At 37.9% G+C, this 27255-nt stretch overlaps 1 protein-coding gene across 1 annotated transcript in view; it reads left to right on the forward strand.

Moving 5' to 3' along the window:
• ccdc87 (coiled-coil domain containing 87) overlaps positions 1-27255 on the forward strand; it is an 89342-nt gene that overhangs the window by 20175 nt on the left and 41912 nt on the right. The window contains exons 7-13 of the mRNA XM_028816756.2: positions 6711-6805; positions 12705-12871; positions 14384-14516; positions 16565-16780; positions 20042-20158; positions 22565-22701; positions 23506-23626. Of these exons, the coding sequence (XP_028672589.1) occupies positions 6711-6805; positions 12705-12871; positions 14384-14516; positions 16565-16780; positions 20042-20158; positions 22565-22701; positions 23506-23626 (986 nt within the window). The remainder of the gene's footprint in view (positions 1-6710; positions 6806-12704; positions 12872-14383; positions 14517-16564; positions 16781-20041; positions 20159-22564; positions 22702-23505; positions 23627-27255) is intronic.

The following is a 27255-nucleotide window of genomic DNA, read 5'->3' on the forward strand; positions in this document are numbered from 1 at the left end:
TTTCCTCCCAAAAACATGCAGGTTAGGTACATTGGTGATTCTAAATTGTCCCTAGTGTGCGGTGGGCTGGTGCCCTGCCCAGGGTTTATTTCCTGCCTTTTGCCCTGTGTTGGCTGGGATTGGCTCCAGCAGACCCCCGTGACCCTGTAGTTAGCATATAGCGGGTTGGATGATGGATGGATGGATGGAAGTATAATGGGGTTCTTCTAGGTGGAAACTTCTAGCACACTCCTGTCATGGTTTAGTTTGCACCCTGCTTTTTCACCCTTCTTTCATTGCTTTTCCTTCAGGTTTCTTATACTTATCAATTGTTTTTCCCTCCATGCTTTAGGAACCAAGCCTTCTATTATTGCTGATTGCTCAGGCGCATTGCCAGTTATGGCAGCAGGGCTAAGAAAAGGCACCACTTAAACCACAGCCTTTTGGTTTAAAGGTTGTCATTTTCTAACCTACTTAATCCGGACCAGAGTGGTGTGGAGCAGTGGCTCTGATGCTAGGGATCTGTGCCAGAAATCGGAAGGTTGCCGGTTCTAAACCCATAAATACCAGAAGTGATTCCACTCCACTGGGCCCTTGAGCAAGGACCTTAACCTGCAATTGCTCAGTCATGGGTATGATGTTAACCTGGATCTGGAACTGCAAGCAGGTCCTTTAACTTGGGGGTTGGTGGCAGGATCAAGTAAAAAAAAAAACTCACATTTTTCCACTCCATTCAGACTAGTATGGTGATGAGGTGCTGCATTTGGGTCCTAATTTGGGATTCTGAGGTGGTTTGTTATATAGTGGGTTCAGCAATATGCTTTATCAGTGCTCGCTCGCTCTCTCTCTCTCTGTCTCTCTCTCTCTCTTAATCCAGGCCTTGGGGTTGGCTTGGGGGTAGGGGGTATGGTGGTGGGCCCAATCCTCGCTAGCACTGAGCGCAGGAACAAACCCCAGACGAGGCACCAATCCATTGCAGAGCAAACACACACTTGTCCCAATTTAGTGTTATGAGTTCACCTAACCTGCATGTGTTTGGACACTACAAGGGAACTGGAGCACACCCATAAAGGGGGAACATTCCAACTGCACACAGGGAGGACCCAGGATGTGATCCCCGGCCTTCTTACTGCGAGGCAGCAGTGCTATGACTGTACCAACCTTATTCAGAGGTTGGTGAACTAATGTCTTTTTTACAGTGGCCTTCCTCTTTAGTGTAGTACTGTTGTTATATTGTTTTTAGCTTCATTGTTAGCAACTCTGGTTTAGGATTATTGGTATTATCTTTTTTGGATTAGGCTTTGAGGATCTGCTAGTTATTTTCTTTGGAGTTTAGAGTTCTCTTTCAAGCTCTTTGTTTTGGATTTAAGCTTTAGTATGTTATTAAGTGCCTGCTTAATTCTTTATAATTTTCCCTCTTTTCTTGTTAATTAGCTCTGCAAAGTTTTTGTTTTACTATTAATTATTTCAATTGTTTTAATTATTTAGTTTAATAACGATTAATTATTTAATTTTTCAATCTTTTTATTATTAGGCATTCATTTTGGTAATTATAGTAGTGATTATTCTCTCTGTGGTTTGGGGTTTCATTCACTAAGGCCAACTGCAATATGTCTCCTCTCTCTGTGTATAAAACGATGTTTATAAATCCTTTCAACGACGAAATGCAAGTGGCCAAATCTTAATAATTCAGTGTAAGAAAATCGCTTCATGCATAGCTAACAAAGATTACATTTCGTGTAACTTCTTATCGGAGTCCAAAGCCATGCTTTTAGACTCATTATTACTTCTTTTAATTTTGCCCAATGTGCTTGATTGTGTCTTTTGATGGACTGATGTTCCATCCAGAGTAGTTTCTACCTTGCTGGACAAGACTGGAACTGAGACTTCTGGAGCTGTGAGGTAGCCTCACTAAGCACTGGGTCTCAGTGCCACCACCATCAAAATGAGCTGTTAACTACTTTATTTGCTAATCAGTTTAAGTGACTATCTTCTGCATAATTATTATCAGCATGATGTGTTATTTTCAATTAACTTTGTAATAGTCACAACAGCAACTACAGATTCAGAATCATGGGATATCAAAGCTTGAAAGGTCTGGATTCACATACTGGCTGGGTCATTGTCTGTGTAAAGTTTTTCCATTCTCCTTATGTCCATCTGTGTTTGTTCCCAAAACTTCCAAAGATGTGTGTGTCAAGTAAACAGGCAAACCTAAATTGGCTTTCAGTTAGGGAGTGGATGGTTCCTACCAGAGAATTATCCAGTCCCCTGAGAACCAGAACTGGATTATGTGAATTGTAAAATGCTAGTCTGCATGTATAGTTTGAAAGCACATACTGTCTAAGCGATTTACTTAGTGTAAAGGCTCAACTTCGACACTTGTGATTTCAAGTCCATCCTATGAGCTACTGGGATCCACCACCTATCTCACACTACTGAAGCACCGAGTGGTCAACTTCTTTCTCATTATATTTCATTTGAAGTTAACTGATGATGGTGCTAAACATTCAATATTTTATACAGTATAGCTTCCACAATAGCAAGGTGGTTTAAAAAGGCAACAAAATATTCTTATTTGTATATATTGTGCTGACAACTTTTTATAATTGCTCAGTAAAGCATACAGGGCGGAGTGGTGGCTCTGAGGCTAGGAATCTGCGCCTAAAATGGGAAGATTGCCAGTTCAAATCCGATAAACTCCAAAAGTGAATCTACTCCATTGTGCCTTTGAGCAAAGCACTTAACCTGCAATTTCTTCATCCTGGTATCCAGAAACATGAAGGGAAAACTTGGGGGTTGGTGGCCTGATTGGCACTCCAGCCACTGTAAAAAACCTCACAATGTTCCAGTGTGGTGCTGAGGTGTAACCTGTTGCATGGCTGCACTCGAATCCCAATGTAATCAGCACATGCTCCCAACCTCAGTAAACTGCAACACAAAGTCTTATGGTAATGTTTCCGTCCCAAATATGGGGAAGCTACTTATTCTCAATTATCATGGTAATAATAATAATAATACATTTTATTTATATAGCGCCTTTCCCATGCTCAAGGCACTTACAGAATATAATAAAGAACAGCAGGGTATACAGTATATAGCATTGTACAAACCAGATAAATAAATAAAGAAGATTAAGACAGTAAATTCTGAAAAAAAAAAACAGACAACATAATTGATGGTCTAGCACACACACATACAGGTTACATGAGCATCTTGACAGAGAGGTAAACTGAGAGAAGGGTAATAAAGTCAAGTAGAGATAAAAGCCTTCCTGAACAGATGAGTTTTGAGTTGTTTTTTAAAAGAATTCATGGAGTCAGCTGACCTGATTAATTTCGGTAGGTCATTCCAGAGTCTGGGCGCTATACAGCTGAAGGCCCTGTCACCCGTGGAGTGTAGATTAGTGAGGGGCACAACAAGACTGGCAGAATCAGAGGACCTTAGTGGGCGGGCAGGCATATAGTGATGGAGGAGGTCACTGATGTAGTTTGGTGCGAGGTTATTTAAAGCTTTGTAGGTTATTAGTAGGATTTTATATTCGATTCTGTAGGACACAGGGAGCCAGTGAAGACGGAGCAGGATGGGTGTGATGTGCTCGCTGCTGCTGGTTCGAGTAAGGATTCTTGCAGCTGAGTTTTGAATAAGCTGGAGCTGTGATATAAGATTAGAAGGGGCACCTGCCAGTAGGGAATTACAATAATCGATGCGGGATGTGATAAAAGCATGGACAAGTTTCTCAGCATTAGAGAAGGAGAGGAAGGAGCGAACACGGGATATGTTATGGAGGTGAAAGTAAGAAAGTTTCTTAATGTGATTTATGTGGGCGGAATAAGTGAGGGAGGAATCAAAAATGACACCAAGATTTTTTACAGTAGAGGCAGGTCTGATGAGATCACTGCCAAGATGGACTGGGAAGGAGCTCATTTTATTAAGTTGCATTTTAGTCCCAATTTGCAGGAGTTCAGTTTTATTGCAATTTAATTTTAAAGAGTTCTGCTTGACTGGGAAAAGCTTGAAAAGGATGTGAAAAAGCACAATTTGCAAACAAATGAACAGCAGGAGGTTCTTATTTTAATACTGGCAATGACCTTCAAACCCAATCACTAAACTGGAAAATTCCGGTTGCACATGCACACACACACACACACACACACACGCACACACACCTAAGAGTGTAAAGGGCACTGCAGGACCAATTGGTCCACACAATGATGAGATTAGCCAGCATATGAGTGCAGTGGCAGCAGCTTTGCTTGCCACAGTACTATACAGTATTACTATAGTACTATACAAGCCAGAAACAACATGAAAACAGTGTCACACACTACAAGAACCAGAATTTTTGTAGCTAATGATACTGAGCTTATAATTGAAAATTAGAAAATAACTGCAGAAAGTTGAAGGCTGATATAAACATTTCTCTATATTATAAAAGGAAATCCTGGGACGAGACTTTCTTGGAAATAATTTCAACTCCTGTGAGAGATAATTTCAGGTCCCGTGAGATGAGCCTTTTTGCCAAGAGATTTTGACAAGTCACGCCCTGCTCTCAAACATTTACAACCATGCCCACGGTCTACTCACTTCTCAATCGTGTGAATGCTATTGTCAGACACAGTTCCTGCTCTCTCAGCTGCAAGCAGGGTCAGAAATAAAAGACAAAAAGTAGAAGACAAAGTAGAATGTTGTAAAGAGGTTCAAAAACATTGGCACAATACACATGCAGAGCAGGTTAGAGATTATGAAAGTACTAAAATTCTATAGTAAAGATCGCATTTGTGCTGACAAATGGAAATTTTTACTCGGTGAAATAATGGAACAGCGAAAAGAGATCAAATACTGTATATGGACATAAATGAAATGACAGAAGTATGTAAATATTGTAAGGCTTTAAAGTTTAAGTCAGAGACTTGTAGATCGTCTAATTTGTGCTGCCATCAGGGAAAAGTAGTGTTTCTTCCCAATGAAGGGGCGTATCCGCGAGAATTTAAAGATTTGTTGTTTGGTGAAAGTGAAATCCACATACGCGTGCGGCAGAGAAGCAAAGTGGCTGGCACGTAGCGCTGGCCAGAGGGGTTGATGAGTAAAGCGAGCAGGGGGTGAAGCCCCCGAGTTAGTAATAAGTTAAATTAGTGAGGAAAGCATATTACTTAGTTTGTAAAACATCTGGTGGGGCTGTGCGCCACTAATCCTTAATGCAGAAACACGACTTACTAGTAAAAAATGTAAAAACCTATAATGATTAAAAAGCACTCTTGTGCTTCCATATCATCATATTTGTTTACACAAATCCTTATATGACACACATAGGCATAGCCAGGTTATTGGTTGTCTATGTTGTTGTTGATTTGCCAGTATAAGTGTAAAGATTGGACAAAGAATGCATGTAACTAGAAATATGGAGAGTCTGTTTGTAAAGTTAACTGAAAGTGTGATGTGACTCCACAGTACAGGTGGGATCATTACAAGATACAGAAAATGGATAATAGAGAATAAACTGAGATATAGTCACTTAAAATGCAAGAGAGAGAGAAAGGGTGACTTGAATGTAATCAATAAATGGCCATCAAAGACAGAAAAATAAATAGCTGTAGAGAAAGAGGGCATCAAAATAGAGGTGGTTTAAGTGTGCCATCTTTTTAAAGGCTATGCCAAACAGACATTAGTAAAACTTGTTTTAGTGCCCTTAGTGTTGCACAAAGTAGCAAAGAAGAACTCCTCTATTCCAGAATATACTCTACTTAATATACTGTAGATTATAGTGAATGCTTATCTTCTGTTTAATTTTACTTGGCAGATTACAAGCAGATGTAAGCTATCTAAATAAACCCATTCAAATAAATGTAGGAATAAACATTTGTTGTAAAATTGGTTATCATTGAAAAGTAGCAGCTTAAATTTCTTGAGTGAGTTTTATATTATTTGACATTGGAAAAAATCAAATTCTCACTTAGAGGATCTGTGCAGAACTTCTTCAAAACCTGGCAGGATCTAATTAATAATATTTTAGAATAAGCTTTTAAAGCACTGAGGAAGTAGATTCTCTCCCTATTTCTTCTTCTTCTCCATTTATCTGTATCCGCCTATTAAACTGTTCAATATATTTATTTTTACTATTTTTAAATTTTAGTCCGTTGGCCATGCTCTCTTTCTCAGGGTGGGGGTGGATTTGTTCTCAGTCCTATTTTTTTTTTTTGTAAAAATTGATCTATTTGTATGGAATGATTACAATAAAATCAATAAAATTTAATAAAAAAAAATTCTTGAGTGGATTATGTATTCCTGCTATGATTAGTGTCTGGTGATAACTTAGCAGCTATTTATATCTTTACGGTCGTTTATTTTGCTCTTAACGTCATTTGTGTATATCCCCGGCTTACATTTCAATGACATTTAGCCATGTTACTTCATCTGCAGGTTCAAATCTGCAGGTTATATTAAGTCAGAGGCGTCAAAATAGCTTTGTTGAGGTACAATTGTAACACATATTGTCTGCCTGTTGCATTTTTAACATAATTCTTTTAATACAGGATGGGCAGCACTACCATTATTGTAGTGACATAAAAAACAGGGCAAAGCTGGTAGTAATTGCAGATCGTCTAAAAAGATAATTATCCCTAATGATCATGCTACGTGCATATGGTTTAGTTAGGAATGTACTTTTTATTATGAAGAAGTCAAATGTGACTAAGAATAGCTTTACAATTGTTGCATATGGTCTCTTTCAGGTGTTGCAGTACGAAGTCCTGCACCTCCTCTACAAACTGCAAAGGAGCTGGATTATCTTAATAACAAAAAAAGTGACCATCCATCTCAACTAAAGGTAACATGGTTTGTTAATTGCTGTCCCTACCTAAATTTCACTTGTATTTTTAGTATAGTAGGATTTTCTTAAGCACTCATAGATCACAAAAATAGAGTTCAATGTTAATTTAATTAAAATTAAACTGTTAGTCTTGATTTGCATATATGCATCCTGCAAAACTTAACCTATTCAGCATTCCCTCAGCACAGATAAGCTCAAATACAAAGCAAGAATATCCCAACATAGGCCGAGGTTAGCTACCTCAAATTTGATACCTTACCACGAGCTAGAAATCATACCTCAAATTTGATACTTCACCACGGGCTAGAAGCCATTCCGCTCACAAGGCGTCCTTGCCAGGATTCACTTATGTGTTGATCGTATTGCTTCCCCTGAAAAGGCTGCACTTCGGAATACCCTAGCAAAGGCCAGGAACTGTTACTCCTGTCGGGTTTCTATATCCCATTGGCCACCTTTGAAAGAGCTACACAATCTAACAGAAGCCAAGGACTAATTGTTACCCATGACATTACGTAACCTAAATGGACACAGTTCATTTCATTAACAATCATTGGTCTTTTCTAAATTTCAGTAAACAAGAGGACAACTTCAGCAAAGCAATACTCAAACCGTTTCAACCATTAGTTATGTTTACTTTAAGGAGAAACCAGGAAAAAATGTTAGATATGAAAACATACAACCTGAACGATTCAAATCAGGGTTACGCAGCAAGCTTTGTATCAGGTGGCTGTAGCTTTGGTTGTCACAGTCTTTGTTTTTTTCAGCCAGGTGTGATCATGGGAAGGGAGGGGTGGGCTGCAGATGACAAAGTCTGACCGAGTTGTCTTCTCTTTGGCAGTTCTTCTTCTTTTGTTTAATGGTGGTTGGCAAACCAACTTAAGGTGCATTGCCACCACCAGCTAGACTGGAGTCTGATTCAGAAAGAGGACAAAAAAACCCACTATGACTACAAATACCTACATTTCCCAATTAAATGCTCTCAAATAACCTTATAGTTTTTAAATAACAGAATATGGATGTATGAATCAATTTACACTCATCTCCATACCTTAATAATTGTTCTAATGTCAATTTGCCCATTCCCAGGGATTTAAAATGCTGAACTCGTTGTAATTTATATGCCACACACCCTAATAATACATGTTCTGCTGTCTCTAATTGATTACATGATCTACACACTCCAGACTGATGCTGCTCCTTTATTTAATTGTGTATAATTTAACGTAGTGTGCCCAATCCTGAGGTGTGTTAATATAATTTCTTCTCTTCTTGTTTTGTCCCATTTTCCCATGGATCCAACTCTGCCCATCTCATTGATTTTCAATCTCATCAGACTTTTAATTTTTGATTTACTGAATGCTACTTCTAATTTAATAAAAGGATGTTTAATGGCTTTTTTTTTTGCCAAATAGTTGATTTTGTTTCCTTTGACCCCTTTATGTGCTGCAACCCATAAAAAACTAACATATAAAGTTATATTCTCTAACTTATGGCAAGCTTGAAATGCACAGGAAGTTATTTTAAGATATCTTGAAATGCATTTCAGATATCTCAAAATGTAGAGCATATCATTTCAAGATATCTTGAAATCTATTTGAGATATCATAAAATGCTTTTTATATATCTTAAAATAGATGCATTTTTAGATATCTGTAATTCATTTTGAGATATCTAAAATGCATTCCCAGATATCTTAAAATTCATTTTGAGGTATCTCTAAATGTTAATTCGGCTTGCCATACTAACTGATTTATAGTGTCACAAGTAAGCCCGCGATTCGCTAGCGAATCGGAAATCATAGAATAGCAATCAGTTTCTGTTCCGTCCGATATGTGGATGGATGACATATCATGGAGGGTGGGTGCGTCTGGGGAAATGTCATTTAATCCAATAAGCATATCTGTACTAAAGTGGTTTCGTTATGTGGAGACGTGAGTCTGTTGCCTTCGCTGACACTGACTGCTTGAACAGTTTGTGTTGTTTGGGGGCCACCTACTGACTCTGGGAAGCTGCTGCGTCTGACTGTGGGGCGAGCGCCACAGCGCAATATGCACCTTGGTGGGAAGCCGCTGCGTGAAGGCATATCATGGAGGGTATGTGCGGTGGTGTGGGCAGTCGCATCCGGGCGGCCATACAACCTGGCATGCATGCTTTACCTCAGGTGTAGCTCACAGGTCGTAGTCTCGTTTCTGTGTTTTCTTTGGTTTGAGCCGCGACTCCTTTCGCAAGCGCGTTGTAGGCGTGCGCATTGTCACAGTTGATTTGAGCCGTGACTCCTTTCGCAAGCGCGTTGTAGGCGCGCGCGTTGTCACAGCATGGACCTTTGGTTTGAGCCATGACTCCTTTCGCATTTTAGGCGCGCGTTTTGTCACAGTTGGTGTGTGCAGTGACTCCCTTCGCAAGTGCATTGTAGGCGCGCGTGTTGTCACAGCATGGACCTTTGGGGTTTCCGTACATCCGGTGAGCCCTGCGCCCAGCGCCCTGCGCCCATCCGGTTTACAACCTTCGGTTAGTAATATGGATATGGATATGGATCCTGACTGCCTTATGCAAGATATTGCATCAGTCAGAAAACACGGACGACTGATATGTTCCCATGGTGTGGTTGATTGTTAATTATTTCGAAACATGTTCATTTTAAAATGCCAAGCCTCAGTTAGATAGATAGATAGATAGATTTCGCATATTCTTACAAGCATACACACACTGATCACTTTATCTAAGATTAAACATATGCATTCCAATAAACAATGCTACTCTTTTAATAACTTTATACATATTTTTCCAGAATTCCTGTCCATGTCTATTTTGCGTGTACCCCAGAATTTGATCTACTTCCCAAATTCAACACTCCTGGAAGACAACTTCATGACTATTAATGATCTAATGAGGTCATTTGTACCTGCCTGCTATTTCAGCTAGCAAAATGTCAGTTTATGAGCGCTAAATCATAGTTATAGTCTTGGCCACACAGTTTAAGAGCCATTACAGTATCTAAATAATTCTAAAATAAAAATACACAAATTATATATTACATGTCATATTTAGTATACTGCGAAAGCACAATTTTCCAGCAACATTACAAAGTAACCAACCAAGGTACAGGCCACTGACAAAATAAAGATAACTCCTTAATAAATGGTTTTTAATATTTGTTTTCCATGTGGGAAAAGAAAAATAATCCTTGAAGTAACAGGAAATCCAAGAGTAAGTAGAGAATTACCTTACACCAAGCCCCTAAAGAATAACAATTATACAATATTTACAGAAGGTGAAAAATTTCACATAACCATAATAAAAATATATTGTATTAAACAGGAGTATCATCATGAAATAATAACAACATATTAATAGTTACCTCTTGTAAACACTAATTGATATACCACACAGATGTCCAAACCCCAAAATTAATGATATGTAAGGTATTATATTGATTATCCAAAAGAAACCTACTGTAAATAATAAACCAAACTATGGCAAAAAATGAGTCAATGGCTACAGAAGGAGGCTGGATTAGGTACATTTGATTGGCTCACTCCTACCCATTTTCAGAACCAAATATACGACAAACCCACATGGTGAGAAAAGTCACTAATATCCATCCATCCATCCATTTGCCAACCCGCTGAATCCGAACACAGGGTCACGGGGGTCTGCTGGAGCCAATCCCAGCCAACACAGGGCAGGACCCAAACCCGGGCAGGGTGCCAACCCACCGCAGGACACACACAAACACACCCACACACCAAGCACACACTAGGGCCAATTTAGAATCGCCAATCCACCTAACCAGCATGTCTTTGGACTGTGGGAGGAAACCGGAGCGCCCGGAGGAAACCCACGCAGACACGGGCAGAACATGCAAACTCCACGCAGGGCGGACCTGGGAAGCGAACCCAGGTCCCCAGATCTCCCAACTGCGAGGCAGCAGCGCTACCCACTGCGCCACCGTGCCGCCCAAGTCACTAATAGTTCATTGTAAGTCTGATGTCCACTTTTAATAGTATTTTATATACTATTAATTTTGACAGTTGTTTTTTGAATCAATCGTCAGAATACAGCGGTTAAGTTACTATTTTGTGCTTTATATTTGTAATTATTTAGACCAATTTTCAGACATACAGTATGTTTTCACTTTGACATCGGAGAGTTTTTGTTTCTGTTGATCATTGTCAAAAAAGTGAAATTAAATCCACTGTGATTCAATATTGTATAATAATAAAATGTGTAACATGTGAATACTTTTATAAGTACTGAACCGTATATCATAACCCCTAATGTCACATTACCCAGTGGGTAATTCACTCGGGTGATTCCCTTTTCAATTGCATGTTGTCACTTGGATGTGAACTAGGGCTGCTGGATTCAGCGCACAGCCATCTTAGCTTATTAAGTTAAAGAAGAACTATCTATCTATCTATCTATCTATCTATCTATCTATCTATCTATCTATCTATCTATCTATCTATCTATCTATCTATCTATCTATCTATCTATCTATCTATCTATCTATCTATCTATCTATCTATCTATCTATCTATCTATCTATCTATCTATCTATCTATCTATCTAACTGCCACCTCTCCAGTGAGCATTGAGGCTTCTGATTGTGTGCTGGGCTGCTTTCTCCATTTCAGCCTCACTACACTTGTGTCTCTCTGCCTAATCAAATCCCATACAACCCCCCCCCTCCCCAAATGTCATCAGTGAAATATTCCCCCATGATGTGCCCCTGTTGGTTATGTTGGACAACCAAGAGCTGCTGAAAGTGAACTGGAGTCACTGGATTCAGAGCGCAGAGCACAGCAATCTTAGTTGAGCTAAAAGAGAGCTCCCACACCTTAGTGATCAGTTGGGTTTCTGAATTTGAGGACATCTTCTTTTTGCAGTGGGCTTTCTCTCTATTTCAGCCTTATTACTGTGTGCCCTGCAGTGTACCAGCATACTGGTTCCTACCTTGAGCAGAAAGTTACAGGGATAGCCTTCAGCTCCCCTCAACCATATAATGGAAGTAAGTAAATTGAGAAGATCGATAGCGGTTTGCTCATAACACAGATTAGTGACCTTGTGTTTATAAATGAAATATATGGACAAAGAATAAGAGCTGAACTGAACAAAAATATGTAATGTATAGTATTATGATTGCACTGTTAATGAGGCAAGTCATTTTCTCGGAATAGGGAATTGTGTAGGGATGCAGGTAATATAAACATTAGCTGGGAAAACTGAAACAAAATAGGCCAGTCCTCAGTTCTGAACTGCTGAATTTTCAGTGTAATTTTCAATACACTATTAGAGACTAGGGTTAAATCATAGCAATCGAGTCTCTACCTAGCTTAATTTGTATCTCTAAATTGCCCTTTTGTGAGTGTGTCCTTTACTATCCTGGTCTCTATTAGTGTGCATATTTTTCTCTTTTCTGCATTTTTTCAGGTTTTCTTCCCACATTCCCAAAGATGGTAGGTTGATAGGACTGTCTACATCAGCACAGTATACGTTTGTGAATGTGTTTATGAGTGAATGTTTACTGTGATGAACTGACACCTATTTCACATTTGTATCCTACCCTGGTAGCAAGGCTTTCAGGGTTGGCTTTGGCATCGCACCACTCTGAATTTGAATTAAGTGGGTATGAAAATGGATATATGGATCTTCTGAGCTCGTTTAAATAAGAAAATCATTACGGAGTAAGTGTATTATTATATCCATCCAGTACTTAGTAAGTTTAAACTGGAGGCCAGCCTAAGAGCATTGGGTGCTAACCATGAACCTGTCCTGGAGGATCCACCAATCTATGGCAAGACACGCTCTTGCATACAGAGTCATTATTATTAATGGTCCAATAATAAAGACTGCTATGTGTTTTAGATTATTTCTTTTTCTACTTGTTGTTCAGCGTTCACAGTCAATGCCTAACCTTCATGGAAAATTACTTACTGAAATATTGGGAGTTAATTTAGAAGAACATCGCCCGCAAACTCCACTTCTTGTTAGTCAGTATTCATGTCAAGAGATAAAGGAACAGAATGAAATACAAATCTCTGCAGACGAAGACCTTCAAAGGTAAGTTAAATCTAAGCTCTCTTTGCTCATATGCAGGAAAACATTTTTAATTAGATATTCATTGCTTAATATGAACAAAGAATGTATTTAAGAAAGGTATTTTGCAATTGTATATCTATATAATTTTGCAGAAAACACAGAAAATTTAAAAAGCATAATTTTCATATTGACTCCTAGTGGCTTTTTACAGATCCAGGTAGATATCTCCATTGTGCAGACAGAGAATTTGATTCACTTCACTTTATGTTTTCTCCACTTGCTTCTGATATGGACCATAGTGTCAGCATGCTGAGCCACACCATTCTACTGCAGCAACATCTTTCAACATCTGACATTCCCAGGCCATTTGAGGGAGAATTCCTCCAGCATGTCTGGGGTCTGCCTTTTGGTTTTGTTCCAGTGAGCTGTACTTTCTATACCTAATAAGGAACTCATCCTTGGGCATCATAACTACAAATGCAAACCACCTCATCTGGTTCCTGTGAATCTCGAGAAGTGACGGTTCTACTCCAGGGTCCTACTGTATTGCCACGCTTCTCATTTGGTCATGTAGAGTAATCCCAGAAACTCTGCGTTGGAATCTCATTGTAGCTGCTTGCATTACCCATAACTTATGACCACATATGAGGATGAGGTCTGACCAGTATACTGAAACATCAGGTCCAAACATTTAGCTCCCTTTTCACCATTACAGTATCCTACTGTGGCAAGCAAAGCTGCCACCACTGCACTCATATGCTGGCTAATCTCATCATCACGTCTATCCTCAGTTGTTAACAAGTCCTTGAAGTACTTGAACTCTTTCACCCTTGGCAGCTGCTCACTGTTTACTTAAAGAGAAAAAGCTTCTCTTTTCTGGAGAACACACATTTGAAGATGCTGATGCTGAAGATGCTCTTATTCTAACCACATAACACTTGGATGTAAACTATTTCTGTGCAGACTGGAGATGAAAGTTTGAACCTATAAGACAACATCAACTGCAAGTACCAGAGCAGAAACCATTAGGTTCCTAAGCTGAGTACTTTCTGAACCTCAACTCTGCCTTTTTATCCTGTCTGTAAAAATCAGGAGAGGATGCAAGAGGCACCCTTGGTAGAGTCTAAACCCCACACTGAATGGGCCCAACTTAATGCCAAGTACTAAATACAGGGGCAAAATGGGCCTGGAACTCCATACTCTTGAATTATATTTAAAAAATATATAGTGCATGTGGTCAAAAGCTTTTTTTCCAAATCCCCAAACACACGTAGGCAGGATCAATGAATTCCAATAACTCCTCAAGAATCCACGCATTGTTGATGGAGATTTCTTCCAGCGTCTGGTATTCACTGTCTTACCAGTTGACTACTTGCTGAAAATGGCTGTCTGTGAGTGTGCCTGAAAGAGTGTCCTCTGCTGCTGCTAGGAAAGACTCCAGTCTCCAGTCACTATAATGGACATCTGAAAATAATAGATGAGATTGAAATCACTGGAATATTTTCCATCTTATTGCCCTTTATGTGTTTGCAGATTGCTGCAGATCTATGACTTATCAGTAAAGGATGCCGAAAACACTGAAGACGAAACAGACCTTCCTCCTTTGGTTAAAAGTTTACCATACAGAAATGATGTAAGGTTTAAGCAACTACAGAAGCATCTTGAGGTACGTTTGGCACAACCTGTTCTTTGTGTTGTATATATTTTGTAGCAGATACCCTTTGCTCTCACCGCTGTCATTTTGTTTACAGTCTGAAGACCTTCCTGGAATCAGTCAATTACTGTCTGTCTCTGCCACTTAAAATAAATTATGTGTATCAGCTTTTGTGGATAATTAAAATAAATTAGCTTGCAAATGCCATCATTTTTGATTATGCATCATAATTGGTCTCTTATTTTAATGAAACATTCCCCCACAGTGTATTATCTTGGCTGGTAAGGTGGTGCAGCGGTTAGCATTGCTGACTTGTAACTCCAGCATCCTGGGTTCAAATTCTGACGCTGTCTGTGTGGAGTTTGCATATTCTGTGTTTGCTTGTTTTTTCCCTCCCATGTGTGTGTTAGACTAGTTTGAGAGTAATGTGGCTCTGTGGTAGGAGTTGCATTATATCCCTGCTGCTGCTGAGTTAATCAATACTGTAGTAACAAATCACTTATGATTGGAGGATTCTGGAACATGCAGACTATTTTTTCAAATATTTTACTTTCATTGTGAGGTAGTCATTTTTGAACATATTATTTCTATTTAAATTTTGTATTTGTTTTTCTACTGTGGGTGCCACCATTTCATGTATTTTCTGACAGCTATGGCCATATTGCTGTTATTGTGACATAATCAGGCCATTGATATGGTAGTGCATTATCAGTCACATCTAAGTTTGTGGACTGTGAATTAAAGACTTTATGCAATTTCTAGCAGACATTTTTAGGGAGTTAGGAAATTTATGTGTTTAACATCTTTGATTTATAGTTAATAATTTGGCAGGGATGTTTTGTTTTTTCTGATCTTCTGGTTTTGGCTCATGCGTCACTTCCTGCTCCTTCCTATTAGTTCACAATCTATTCTTTTATGATCCCTCTGAGACATAACTAATAATTAAGCCACCTATAAATATAAAACATAGAAATATAGTCAAACAAATTTATTAAAATGTATGTAAATAATCACAGCTGTGTATCAGGTACCGCTATATTTGTGTTTAAATGCTGGGGAAACTATTGTGTTGAATTTTGCATGTTTTATCCTGTATGTTTATGGAGTCATTATTGTCAAGTGTTCAGTGGAATCCTTACTTGCTTATGGCCCAAAAACATTCAGATAGCATTGTGTAGTACCCGGTGGCCATTCTTATTAAGTTTGGCACCTCACCACCCCAATTAGAAAATGCATTAAATTGTGGGATGAAAAAAAATAATTTTCCATAGAGTAACTTTTGCAGGATGTGCATGTTAAATGGTACCAGGCAGGCTGAAATGTTTCAGCTTAAACACACAGTAGAAGAAGATGTTAAAGCAGGTGAGCCATTTTGGATGTTGTTTAGAGAGAACACTCTAGGAAGACCAAATGGAAAAACCTGGGGATCTTGTATTATACACATTAAAGTATATATATTGCTTATGTTTATTTGTGATATTGGCATATACTGCAGTTAGAGTTAGCATCTGAAACTTATCAAAAATCTCAGAGTAGTGCAGTGGTTACTTTTGATGCATTGGGTTTGAATCCTTGGCCCTGTCACTGTCTTTATGCACCTTTTTCCTGTGTTGGCTTCTCTCCTTAAAGAGGTGGAAATTAGGTTAATTGGTGACTTTATCTTGTCCCTTTATGAGTTAGTGTGGGGTGTGCCCCATAATGGAGTGGTGCCCAGTCCAGATTTAGTTCATTCTTTTGGAGCCAGGAAAAACTTTGTCTTTGGTCACCAACAAACCTCAGCTCAATTAAGTAGGTTGGCTACCAGATGGATAAAAAGTGAATCCTGAGATATCCTAACAGCATGATGTTTTAACAATTTTTAAATGAAATAACCGATGGTTATTATTTAGTAAAGACAGCAGACCACCATGTTAAAATCAGTTTCTTTTTTATAAACTACTTAAAAGTTAATTTAATACTTAAAATGTGTCAAACAAATTTGTGTCAAAACCAAATATGGTGTTTCCATATTAATCGGAATTTTGTTCTTTTACACTGACCAACTGAATATCTCCTTAAAGAAATTAAAACTGGAGGAGAAGAAGGAAGAAGCTAAGGAACAAATGAAAAATATGCCATCCACAAAGCCAGAGCATCCCCAGGCTGCTACAGTTGCAGTAACCCTGAAGAATAAATCTGTGGCAAGGACAGCGGATGTTCAAGTGTCTGACCGAGTCTTGATGGACACCATTCAACTGCAGAAATATCCACCTCTTTACAATGATTTAACTGGAGAGGTAAACCAGATGTTATTTTATTATTGAATAATGCAACATACATTAGAACATTACAACAATCTAGAACAGGCCATTCAGCCAAACAAGCATGCCAGTCATATCCACCTAATTGTACCATAATAACATTAAGTCTAGTTTTGAAGGTCCCTAAAGTCTTACTGTCTACCACACTACTTGGTAACTTATTCCATGTGTCTGTGGTTGTCTGTGAAAAGAAAGACTTCCTAATGTTTGTGTGAAATTTACCCTTAACAAGTTTCCAACTGTGTCCCCATATATATTCGATGAACTCATTTTAAAATAACAGTCTCGATCCACTGTACTAAATCCCTTCATAATTTTAAACACTTCAATCATGTCACCTCTTATTCTCCTTTTGCTTAAATTGGAAAAGGCTCAGATCTTTTATTCTTTCTTCATAATTCATTCCCTTTAGCCATTTGAATCTACCTAGTTGCTCTTCTCTGGACCTTCTCTAGCACTACTATGTCCTTTTTGTAGCCTGGAGACCAAAACTGCACACAGTACTCCAGTGCATTGTAAAGGTTGAGCATAACCTCCTTGGACTGGTACTCCACACATCGTGCTATATAACCTAACATTCTGTTTGCCTTCTTAATAGCTTCTGAACACTGTCGGGAAGTCGATAGCTTAGAGTCTACTATGACTCCTAAACCCTTCTCAAAAGGTGTACTCTTGATTTTGAGACCTCTCATTGTGTATTCAGACCTAACATTTTTACCTCCTATGTGTAGTACTTTATATTTACTTATATAAAAATCTCTTCTGCACACACAAAGCAGCCTTCTTTTCATATCCTCATCTAGATTATAGCCACAATATGATATACATAGGAGAAAAACTTTAGCCAGTCATGCAGTAATGGAAGGCACGCTTTAAAAGAAGGGCCGCCACATCAAACCCAGTAAATTACACGTATTCTTCTCAGACCAAGAGTGATCTCCTTTTAGTCAGACTGCTTTCTTTTTCTCTTGTTCCTGTTTAGCTTTCTTTTGTAATTGCTATAATTTGCTTTCATTATGCATTTTTACAGCTTTATTTTTATGTTTTTCTTGGACTTTTTGGTTTATTATGAGGTTTGAATCATGTTGCTACAAGATTTTTGAAAAAAAATGTTAAATATATTAATGTCTTTTATAAGATGCCATTTTCTTTTTCTGTGGGCATTGTCATTTGAGACTTGGATATGTATGGTTGCCAGCTACGTTGTTATGTATGAAAACTGGAGGTCACGACCTATGATGTCACAGGTTAGAGGGTATATAGATCAGATGAATAAATTCTTGGTAATCTGAGATTGTGGATTGTGGCTAATCCTTGTTTATTACTTGTGCATTTTGGTTTATCGATTTCCTGGTTAAGACCCTGTGCTTTGATTCTTTTGACTTTGATTTTTGAATCTACTTTTGGGGCTGATGACAGACTGATTTTGATTGTTGGTTAGTGATCTTTGTCCATCTTTTGGCAACGTTTCTTCTTAATCTGTGTTTGTAATAATCTGCTTCAATTCTTTCTGTGGCCTGTTATTATGAGTAATGTGAGACTATAAAAAAGGCTAGTAAAAAGCTAGACAGACACTAATATTTTTTCTGCATTTGGGTAAGCTACAGAGGCAACAACATGACCAGTATGAAGTGCAGAGTTAGTTCCTGCCTTGCACTTAGTGCTGCCATGATAGGAATCAACCATGCATCTCTGAAGTGAATTCAGAATTAGAATTTAGAATGCATGGATGGACATGTCATATGTTTTATGGGCATCTTAAGTGGTGATAAGATATAAAAGTTTAAATGCAAGAAGTGTTTTTGTCTCCTTATACAGCACAGGTACAAACCTTTTGTATGTGTCAGCACATAAATGTACAACTTGTTTAGATAATGTGGTGAAAAAGAGAAAAACACAGTTCTCAGACGTACAATGACCACACATTAAGTGTAACACATGGCCCAGCATCAATTTTTTTAAATTCTGGTCTTGTAAATTATAGTACAGCAGTTAGTAACAATGCTAAGTTGAGTTTGTGGTCACTTGTATGCGTGATGCATTGTCAACTATGCTTATATGGTTTTAGAGACTGTGTATGACCTTATCCTATTTCCTTGAGCTTCACGAATGTGTGAGAAATGTTAATGTGGGTGTAAGATATACTGTAGGTTTAAGTTCAAATTCAAGTTTCTTATACTGTGCGACAGTATAATAAAATTCATGCACGCATGTCTCCTCAGAATCGTGATAGTGGAACCATATCAACAAAAAGCCACACAAAACATATATAAAATTACATACAATACAGTATTCAAGCATACAGTACATATACGAGAACATGAACATTGCTTGTAATTATGGTGTTATTATGATTGGCTATTTTAATAAATTACATGTAAAAATACATTCTGTATAGTATTTATATGACTGTTTTGTGTGTGGAAACTGGTGTTAGTGCCAGTGATCTTATACCACTGGCCATAATGGAGGAGTGATAGGTGAAGTCTTTTAATAAGTATTTGCCTTTCTAAGGCAGTGTGCGTCATGTAAGTCCTGAAAGGAAGAGAAGTGTGCTGGAAATATTCTATGCCACCTCCATCACCCTTGGCAGTACAATCCAGAGCTGAGCAGGAGATACAGCCAGTGAAGACTGAGTCTACTGTGCTGTTGTAGAAGTTAGTGAGAAAAGATGGAGAAATGACAGTTGATCTTAGACATAAAGGAACTGGTGAGCTTTCTTGATAAGAGCTGAAGTGTGTTGTACCTACTTCAAGAAATTTAAAGCTGCTCACCCTGTCAACAGTAATCTCTCTGATTTAGATAGCAGTGTGGTCTGCCTCCTTCTCCTGACTAGCTACTTGATTTTGGGTGAGATTGTTTGAGACCGTTGTCCTGCATCATTTTGCTAGGAGGTAAAGCTCTTTGCTGTAAGCCTTCTCATCATCGTGGATGATCAGGCCTATGATGGTGGTATCATCAGAAAATTTAATGGTAGAGTTGGAGTAGTATTAGGCGACACAGTTATGTGTGTGTTCTCATACCAGCATAATTGCAGAAAATTAAAAAATATGAATAGAAAATGCCATTTCACAAATGGATCATTATAAGCCAACTAATAGTTCAACACCCCAGCCCACTGACGACCCAATGAACAAAACAACCATGTCCTGTACTGGCCCTTGGAGAATCTGGTCACCCTACTATTAACATACCTACTAACCAACCAATTTTTCTTTTTTCAATGAAAATATACAGATTGAACAGTCAACCGTGCAATGGATGGATCGAAATCTTTTCTATGGGCAAGAAATTACCGAAGTCTACAAAGAATTAATTAGAAATATTCCTGCTAAGCACCTGCTGTTTGACCAGGTATTTGACATCATTCTGTACTGTAACTTGCACTGTAGTCTGAAGTGCTACAGGTGTCTGACATGAGATGTCAATCTAATTTTTATGACAGTAATGCACAGAATTGTAATTGCAGTTATGGATGCAGCTAGAGTGGCAGAAAGGCAATTCGACAAACTGATAATTATGGAGCTGAATCTGTCATCTACACGTGACATATTTGCTATCAGTTGGATTTTATGAAACCTTTGGATATCTTAGAAATGTTGTTAATTTTAGTTAAAAAAATAAGTAACAGACCTCAAATAGACACCCTAGGGGAGTGCCTACCCATTGGATTATGATGCATTCAACAAGTAAGGAAATATTTGGTCAATTTGTTTGTTTTTCATCAAAATGGATTAAAACATTAACTTAATAGATTATCAAAAGATCATCTCCATACTTCTAGTATAAGCCCATTGCTTACTTTCTAATGCAAATACTCTTCCATGTTGTGATCTAAAATTACATCATGGTATATACTGTGTCAAGGAAAAACAAACAATGCAGTCACAAAAAGTTTTTGGGCAGCCACACATACATTGTTCCTGGCTGCAAAAAATTGAGAAAATTGATGTTTACAGGTTTGAGTCCAAAACAGAACTGACTCAATAGCACAAAGATGGCGGCTTTAAAGGAGAGTGGAAGAAATGACATGTGACGTCATCAGTGGGGCTGGAAACCCTAAGTGATGCCGTTGGGGCCAGGCAGAATTTCCCATAACTTATCTGCAGAGAAGTGAGAGAAAGAGTTAGTGCACTCCGCCATCCCCTGGTTTATCCTGGAATTACTCTCATTCTGGCCCTTTAGTTGCCTCCCAGACGCTCTTGTGTTTTAACTCAGGGGTCGCCAACTCCAGTCCTGGAGGACCACCGTGGCTGCAGGTTCTCATTCTAACCCTTTTCTTAATTAATGACCTGTTTCTGCTGCTAATTCTTTTGAATTAATTTTAACTGACCTGCTCTTGAAGATTCAGTCCCCTTAATTGTTTCTTTCTTCTTAATTAGCAGCCAAACAATAATGAGATACAAAATGAGCCAAAACAACTGTTGTCCATCACACAATATCTGAAAATAAAGAAAGATGAAGGTCTCAGGAATGTCAATCTGCTCAGCTCCACAAAACATTTTAACAGAGCTCTTAGAAAAGAGAAAATCAACAGTTTCAGAAATGTCTGCTAATACACCACGAGAGCAGCAACCAGCCACGAAATTAAAGAACGAGTTTAATTAATAACAAGAATTGGCACCTCATTAAGCAGCTGGTTGGAGTGAAATTGGTTGGAGTTTGAGGCCCTCACTTAGTTGGTCTTCTGTTGGCTCACTCACTTCACATTTCATTTCTGTTTGGGTGCCATTTAATGAAAGAAATGAAGCAATTCAGTGGAATAATGAAGAAAATCAGGGGAACAAATCTTAAAAGAGAAGTCAATTAAAATGAATTCACAAGAAGTTAATTAGCAGCACAAACAGGGCACTCATTAAAAAAAGGGTTAGAATGAAAACCTGCAGCCACAGTGGTCATCCAGAACTGGAGTTTTAACTGGTATAAAGTTTTTTTATTAGGGCGCCATAGACGATATAGCACTAATACAGTACCGCTCAGCTGTGCTTAGTTTATATGTTTTCCCAGTGTCCAAGTGCATTTTTTCCAGGTAGTGCCACTTAATTAACCTAACATGCAGGAGTTTAATGATTATAAATTGGTCTGGCGTGAGTGAATGAGAGTATATTTGTAAGTGTATTATGTGATGGACTGGCATTCCATGTACAGTTTGCTCCTACCTTGTGACTAAAGCTGCTGAAGTACACTATTTTGGGACTGGTTTCTCTTTAAAACAGAAGTGAAAATGATTTGAGTGATTTTTAGGCAGCAAGTGGCAGCAGTTTTTTAATGGTGAATGAGAAAAGTAGTCAAGATTCTCTATATTAAATAGGCAAATGACAAGTGACCAAGACAATTCAAACTCAAAATCAGAACGCAAAGACAGAAAATCAAAGAAATTGCTTGAGAAGTTTCTTTAGAATAAAGTGCAGATGCTTTCACATAGATCGCTCTTATAAAAATGGCCACCATTGTCATGTGGTGACACTCATGACATCATAAATACATACAGATTTCCCCCTTTCTAATGACCTTTTCCAAAATGGTAGCAAGTGATGGTTTCACAAGAACAAAACATTTATGTTTTTTTTTTTTTACTAACTCATGACTTTGTGGCCTAGTAATGGAAAGAAATTGTGTTTAGGAGTTACATAGATGAAGAGATAAATGTTTTGCAATAAAGCACTGTTATTAACAGAGAACCACTCTATCTATCAAAATGTATTTTTCCCCTACTTTTTTAACTCTACTTTAAAATTATTACTTTTTTTTTCAATAAAGGATCCTTTAATACAACCCTGTGCTAAGAGTGTAAATTTTTCAAAATGCCAAGCATCGTCAACCTTACAAAAGAGCAGAAAAAACTGGATCATTAACCCTGATCTGAGAACAGATTCCCAGAGTCAGTGGTGCAGAAGGTATGATTATATTTTTAATTGTTTCTTTCAAATATAATAAAGTGAAAATTAATCCAGGTTCTCGGAATGAGAAAGAAAAATCCACACTGAAAATAGTGGAATTAACTGTTAAACTGTAGTATCCTTTAATAAGCATCTTATCCCACCCTGTTGGGCTAACTTTTAAATATGCATAGCAGAAAAAAATAAAGAGAAAGCTTCAGGTTAATACTTAAAATTACGTGATTTGAAAGCTACATTATCTATATATTATATATATATTTATATATATATATATATATATATATATATACAAGTCAATGTGTGTATGTGTGCATGTTCCAGCATCACTTCCGAACGGCTGGAGCGATTTTCATGACACTTGGTACACATGTTTCTCATTGATCAACTTTTTAAAATACTGTAGGGTGAAATCAACCTTAACCCACCCCGGTGGAGGGTGATCTTGCTGTCATATATGCATGTTATTATCCAGTTGACACTCTGAATGACCACCAGAGGGTGAATTGCAGGTGACTGCCAGCATTCTTTATGTTTGAGCACCATCGCGCCCCTGTTGCTTTTGAAATTAAATAGAGTTGGCCAGTTCTGAGCGTTAACTGGATGATAACATACATACAAGACTGCAAGACAAACACATTAGTGAGTCTTCATTATTTGTTAATTTATTTTTATTTTTAAACTTGTGTTTTTTTTAATTATATTTTTCTCAAATAATTAAAAAAACAAAAAAACACACACTTTATTTTCCTTCCGGGCAACGCTGGGTATTTCAGCTAGTTGTACCTAATTTTGTTTCTAAAGGAAAAATGACAGTGACTACCAAAAACCAGAGGATACTTCATCTCGTGCTTATACATCTTGGCTGCAGTGGTGGAAATCCAATATCAACACAGACGATTACCTGAAATACATCTCAACCAAGGTTAGTAGTATCATCAGTATGCTCCCTTCAATTGTATACTTTATAAGAGGAGTGTTCTAAAATGGTGAACTGACATATAATTTCAATTGTACAATCTGCAGTTTTTTAGAATTTCCTTAGTGAACTTTTTTGAGGTTTTCATCTAATTAGCTACGATAAGGAGGGACTCCATTTTTATCTCCATAAAGTCGCTTTTGCTGTGACCAGCTCTCAAGCTCAGAACTAAATGCAGCATTTGTAGAAGATCTTGCAGTAAACCTAATGAATATGGAATTATAATTTAATGGTTGAATTAAACACATTTCTAATATACCTCTGCTTATGCTCTAAAATTGCATAATATCTGCCTATAGAGGGACACTAAGAAAAAAAAAATTCAATAAGATACTCATAAGGGGGTGATTTGAAGATGGTAGTTGCTATGTGCTTTAATCGACACCATGGGTTGACTGGCATCCTGGCTGGGATGGATGGGTTCTTACCTGTCCCGGAGATGCTTTCAATGGAAGGATGGAAGTGGACGGGCATCCTGACCAAATTGGTTAGTGGTACTCTTTACCTGGTTGGGAGGCTGTTAAAATGGATGGACTGCTTCCCAGGGTGTGGAATGGCATTTAAAATCTATTGCTAGCTTCTGTATGAAAATCTGCATGTTCTCTGTGTGGCTAGGTATTATTATAACAGATAAAATAAGCATGCTTATTTAGAGTAAAGGCTGCTAGTGTGGAATGCAGCTCTTGGCTGCTTCCCGGCTTGTCTCAGCAGTGTCTGGTTATCGTCCAATTAAGATGCCAAACGTATGACAAGTTTTCTGATAAGCTTAATTAAAAATATAGAAAAGATTAGAATTTCTGCTTTCTGTTGAAATCAACAAATTGTGTAAGAATGTTCTGTGACCTTTGGATGAAACTGAGCTTATTTTTGTAATTGTTTCGTTGAAGATCTCTGTTATAAAATACAGCTCACCCCCCCTTGAGTTGTCTTTTTGCAAGCTGACAGGCTTTGTAACAGACCTCTTCTTTCCAAGAAGAAAAAGAAATAAAAAGATTTCTGTTTGTTCAAAATTGGTCTGCCTGCTGTTGTCTCGACCTTTCGTCCACAAGGGTCATGTGCTTCCCCAGTACACTGGGTTGCAACATTCCTCTAGTGTGCATCCTATTTGGACACCTGCAAGGTTGCATGGCAGTTGTAATTAGATGGGCAGCCCTGTTGAAGTCTTAAGGTTCCGCTAGGGGGAACTGCTGGAGACAGACTGTCCTATCACAGGGAGGTTCTGCCTGACCCAGCAATGATTCCTGGATGCAATGTGATAGCACTGGAAGTACTCTCGGATCTGGAATATAGGGTGCTGATCTGTTTCACCCAGAGAGTCAGGAGAGTTGTCAGATGAAGCTCACCTGGATGTAATGGAGAAGGGGAGAGCTACATTGCTGAATCGATGGAGTACATTAAGGTATTTCTAGCAATACATCTCTTTATTGGAATCTTAGACTGTCTGTGCTGTTGTGTCTGAGATTTGGGGTGCTGCTACGCACCCTGGTGTTTTCCCAGTGCACCAAGGTAAAGTAAAAAATAGAGAAGAGTTTTTTCTTATACAGTAAAAATTATTATATAATATTTAAAACTCCATTTAGTAATTTAATCTATAATGGGCATATGTTGTTTTAGTTATTGAAACTTTAACTTAGTGCTTCCATTTCTCTGCCACTCAGGACAATATATTTTTAAATAAAAAGAAACAAGGCTGTAAAATTAGATTCCATTTTTTATCCTTTATTTCCTTTGGTGTTCTGTTACTTTTCACTAGAATATCTGCAAATTTGCAGTACATTGTCCTTAACAAAACTGATGTTTTTTTCTGCTTCATTTGTTCATTTAGCCTAAAACATATTTTAGGGGCAACTCGGAACCTTTGTCCAGCTCATTTTCTATCTTATTACTTGTTAACTCATTCCATAATTCTTATAATAAATGATTCACAAATAAAAACAGAATTAAGTCCCTTGCCATTCCATTGTCAGTACTTTTGTATTTAGCCATGGAATTGATGCCTTGATTTAATTGTTGGTGGCCATCTCTGGAAAATTCGTTAAGCTAAACAGTTGAAAAAGTTCATTAACTTCTGTGGTCTGAGGTTGGACAATTTTTATATTTGATGTCTGTACAGCAACCAGAAGATGATGCTCCACTGTCTCGAAAGAACCTATTATTCTGTCTGGATTGAACTTTTATGTCATTTTGAAATTTATTTAATTACAATTAGTTTACTTCTTTTCAAATGCACTTAGACATACAAAATGTCGCAAATCAATTTGAATGGTTAATTACTATTGCGATAGTTAAGGTGCTGCCAGGGACATAGGACTGTGTGCGTTTTAATAATAATAATAATAATAATAATAATAATAATAATTAAGATGTTTTATTTGAAGGCACCTTTCTAAAAACCCAAGGGCACTGTACAAACAGTAAAATTATAATCAGAACAATAAGCAAACATGCATGTAAACATACACATAAACATACAGTATATATATGGAACTGAAAATAAACAAAGCAAATTAGAATACATCCTAAGGTCATGTAGTGTAAGCAAATCTAAATAAGTGAGTCTTAAGACGAGATTTGGAAATGGGTAGGGAATCTGTGTCCCGAATGTTTTGTGGTAGTGAGTTTCAGAGATGAGGAGCAGTACGACTAAATGCCCTGGAGCCCATGGTTCAAATCGCAATGTATAAAACCTAAACTTGGCGTAAAGCCACACACATTTCCATGGTAGCTCATACCCTGTCGTATGCAAGTTCTGAGCTCGGTTTTGCAGATTGGCGGCACCCAGCGTCAAAGCAGTGCTACTGTTCCTGTGTGGTTACCCTTTCTTTTTTAGATCCACATCCCTAATGCGGCTTTATAAATACACTGAAATTAACTGCATATTGTTTATTAGTTTAATGCATCTGATTGTAATTAACCTGTAACAATATAATGGTCAACAGAATGGTCAAACTATTCCAAATATCATAACTGCTTTAGCGTTGTTACTCTCACTGCACCTTCTTCTTCTTCTTCTTCTTCTTTCAGCTGTTCCCATTAGGTGTTGCCACATCGGATCATCTTTTTCCATATTACTCTCACTGCACCACTCAGAGTATTTATATCACTGTATCTGAATGTGAATCACAGCTGTACAGCAGCTGATCGGAAAGAGAATTATCGGTATACAGCATCAAGCACACGCTGCCTCAGCCATGCTGTCTATTGAACTGCTTTCATATGGCAAATGCTTCAGAGCCTTTCCTGTACTGATCTCGTAGTTCAGAAACAGCTTCATCCCAAGAACTCTAAACACACTCAATCAGTCCATCAAGAGCTCCTTGTAGAACTGTTTGTACTTATAAGTACAATTACCTCACTGTAAACTTGTGATACAATTATAATATTGCACAACCTGAGCCACTTTATAAAGCGCGTATTTACATTGTGAAAGATAGAGGCACTGTCGTTCCCTTGAACCCTCAGATCAGACGTCAGACACCAGATAAAAATCCAATTATTATTTATTTTATAATAATACTGTACACCAAGCACCCTTCTCTCCACAATACTCATAAATAATCAATAACCAATACAAT

Source organism: Erpetoichthys calabaricus, chromosome 1 (assembly GCF_900747795.2).
Source record: "Erpetoichthys calabaricus chromosome 1, fErpCal1.3, whole genome shotgun sequence".
Lineage (NCBI taxonomy): Eukaryota > Metazoa > Chordata > Cladistia > Polypteriformes > Polypteridae > Erpetoichthys > Erpetoichthys calabaricus.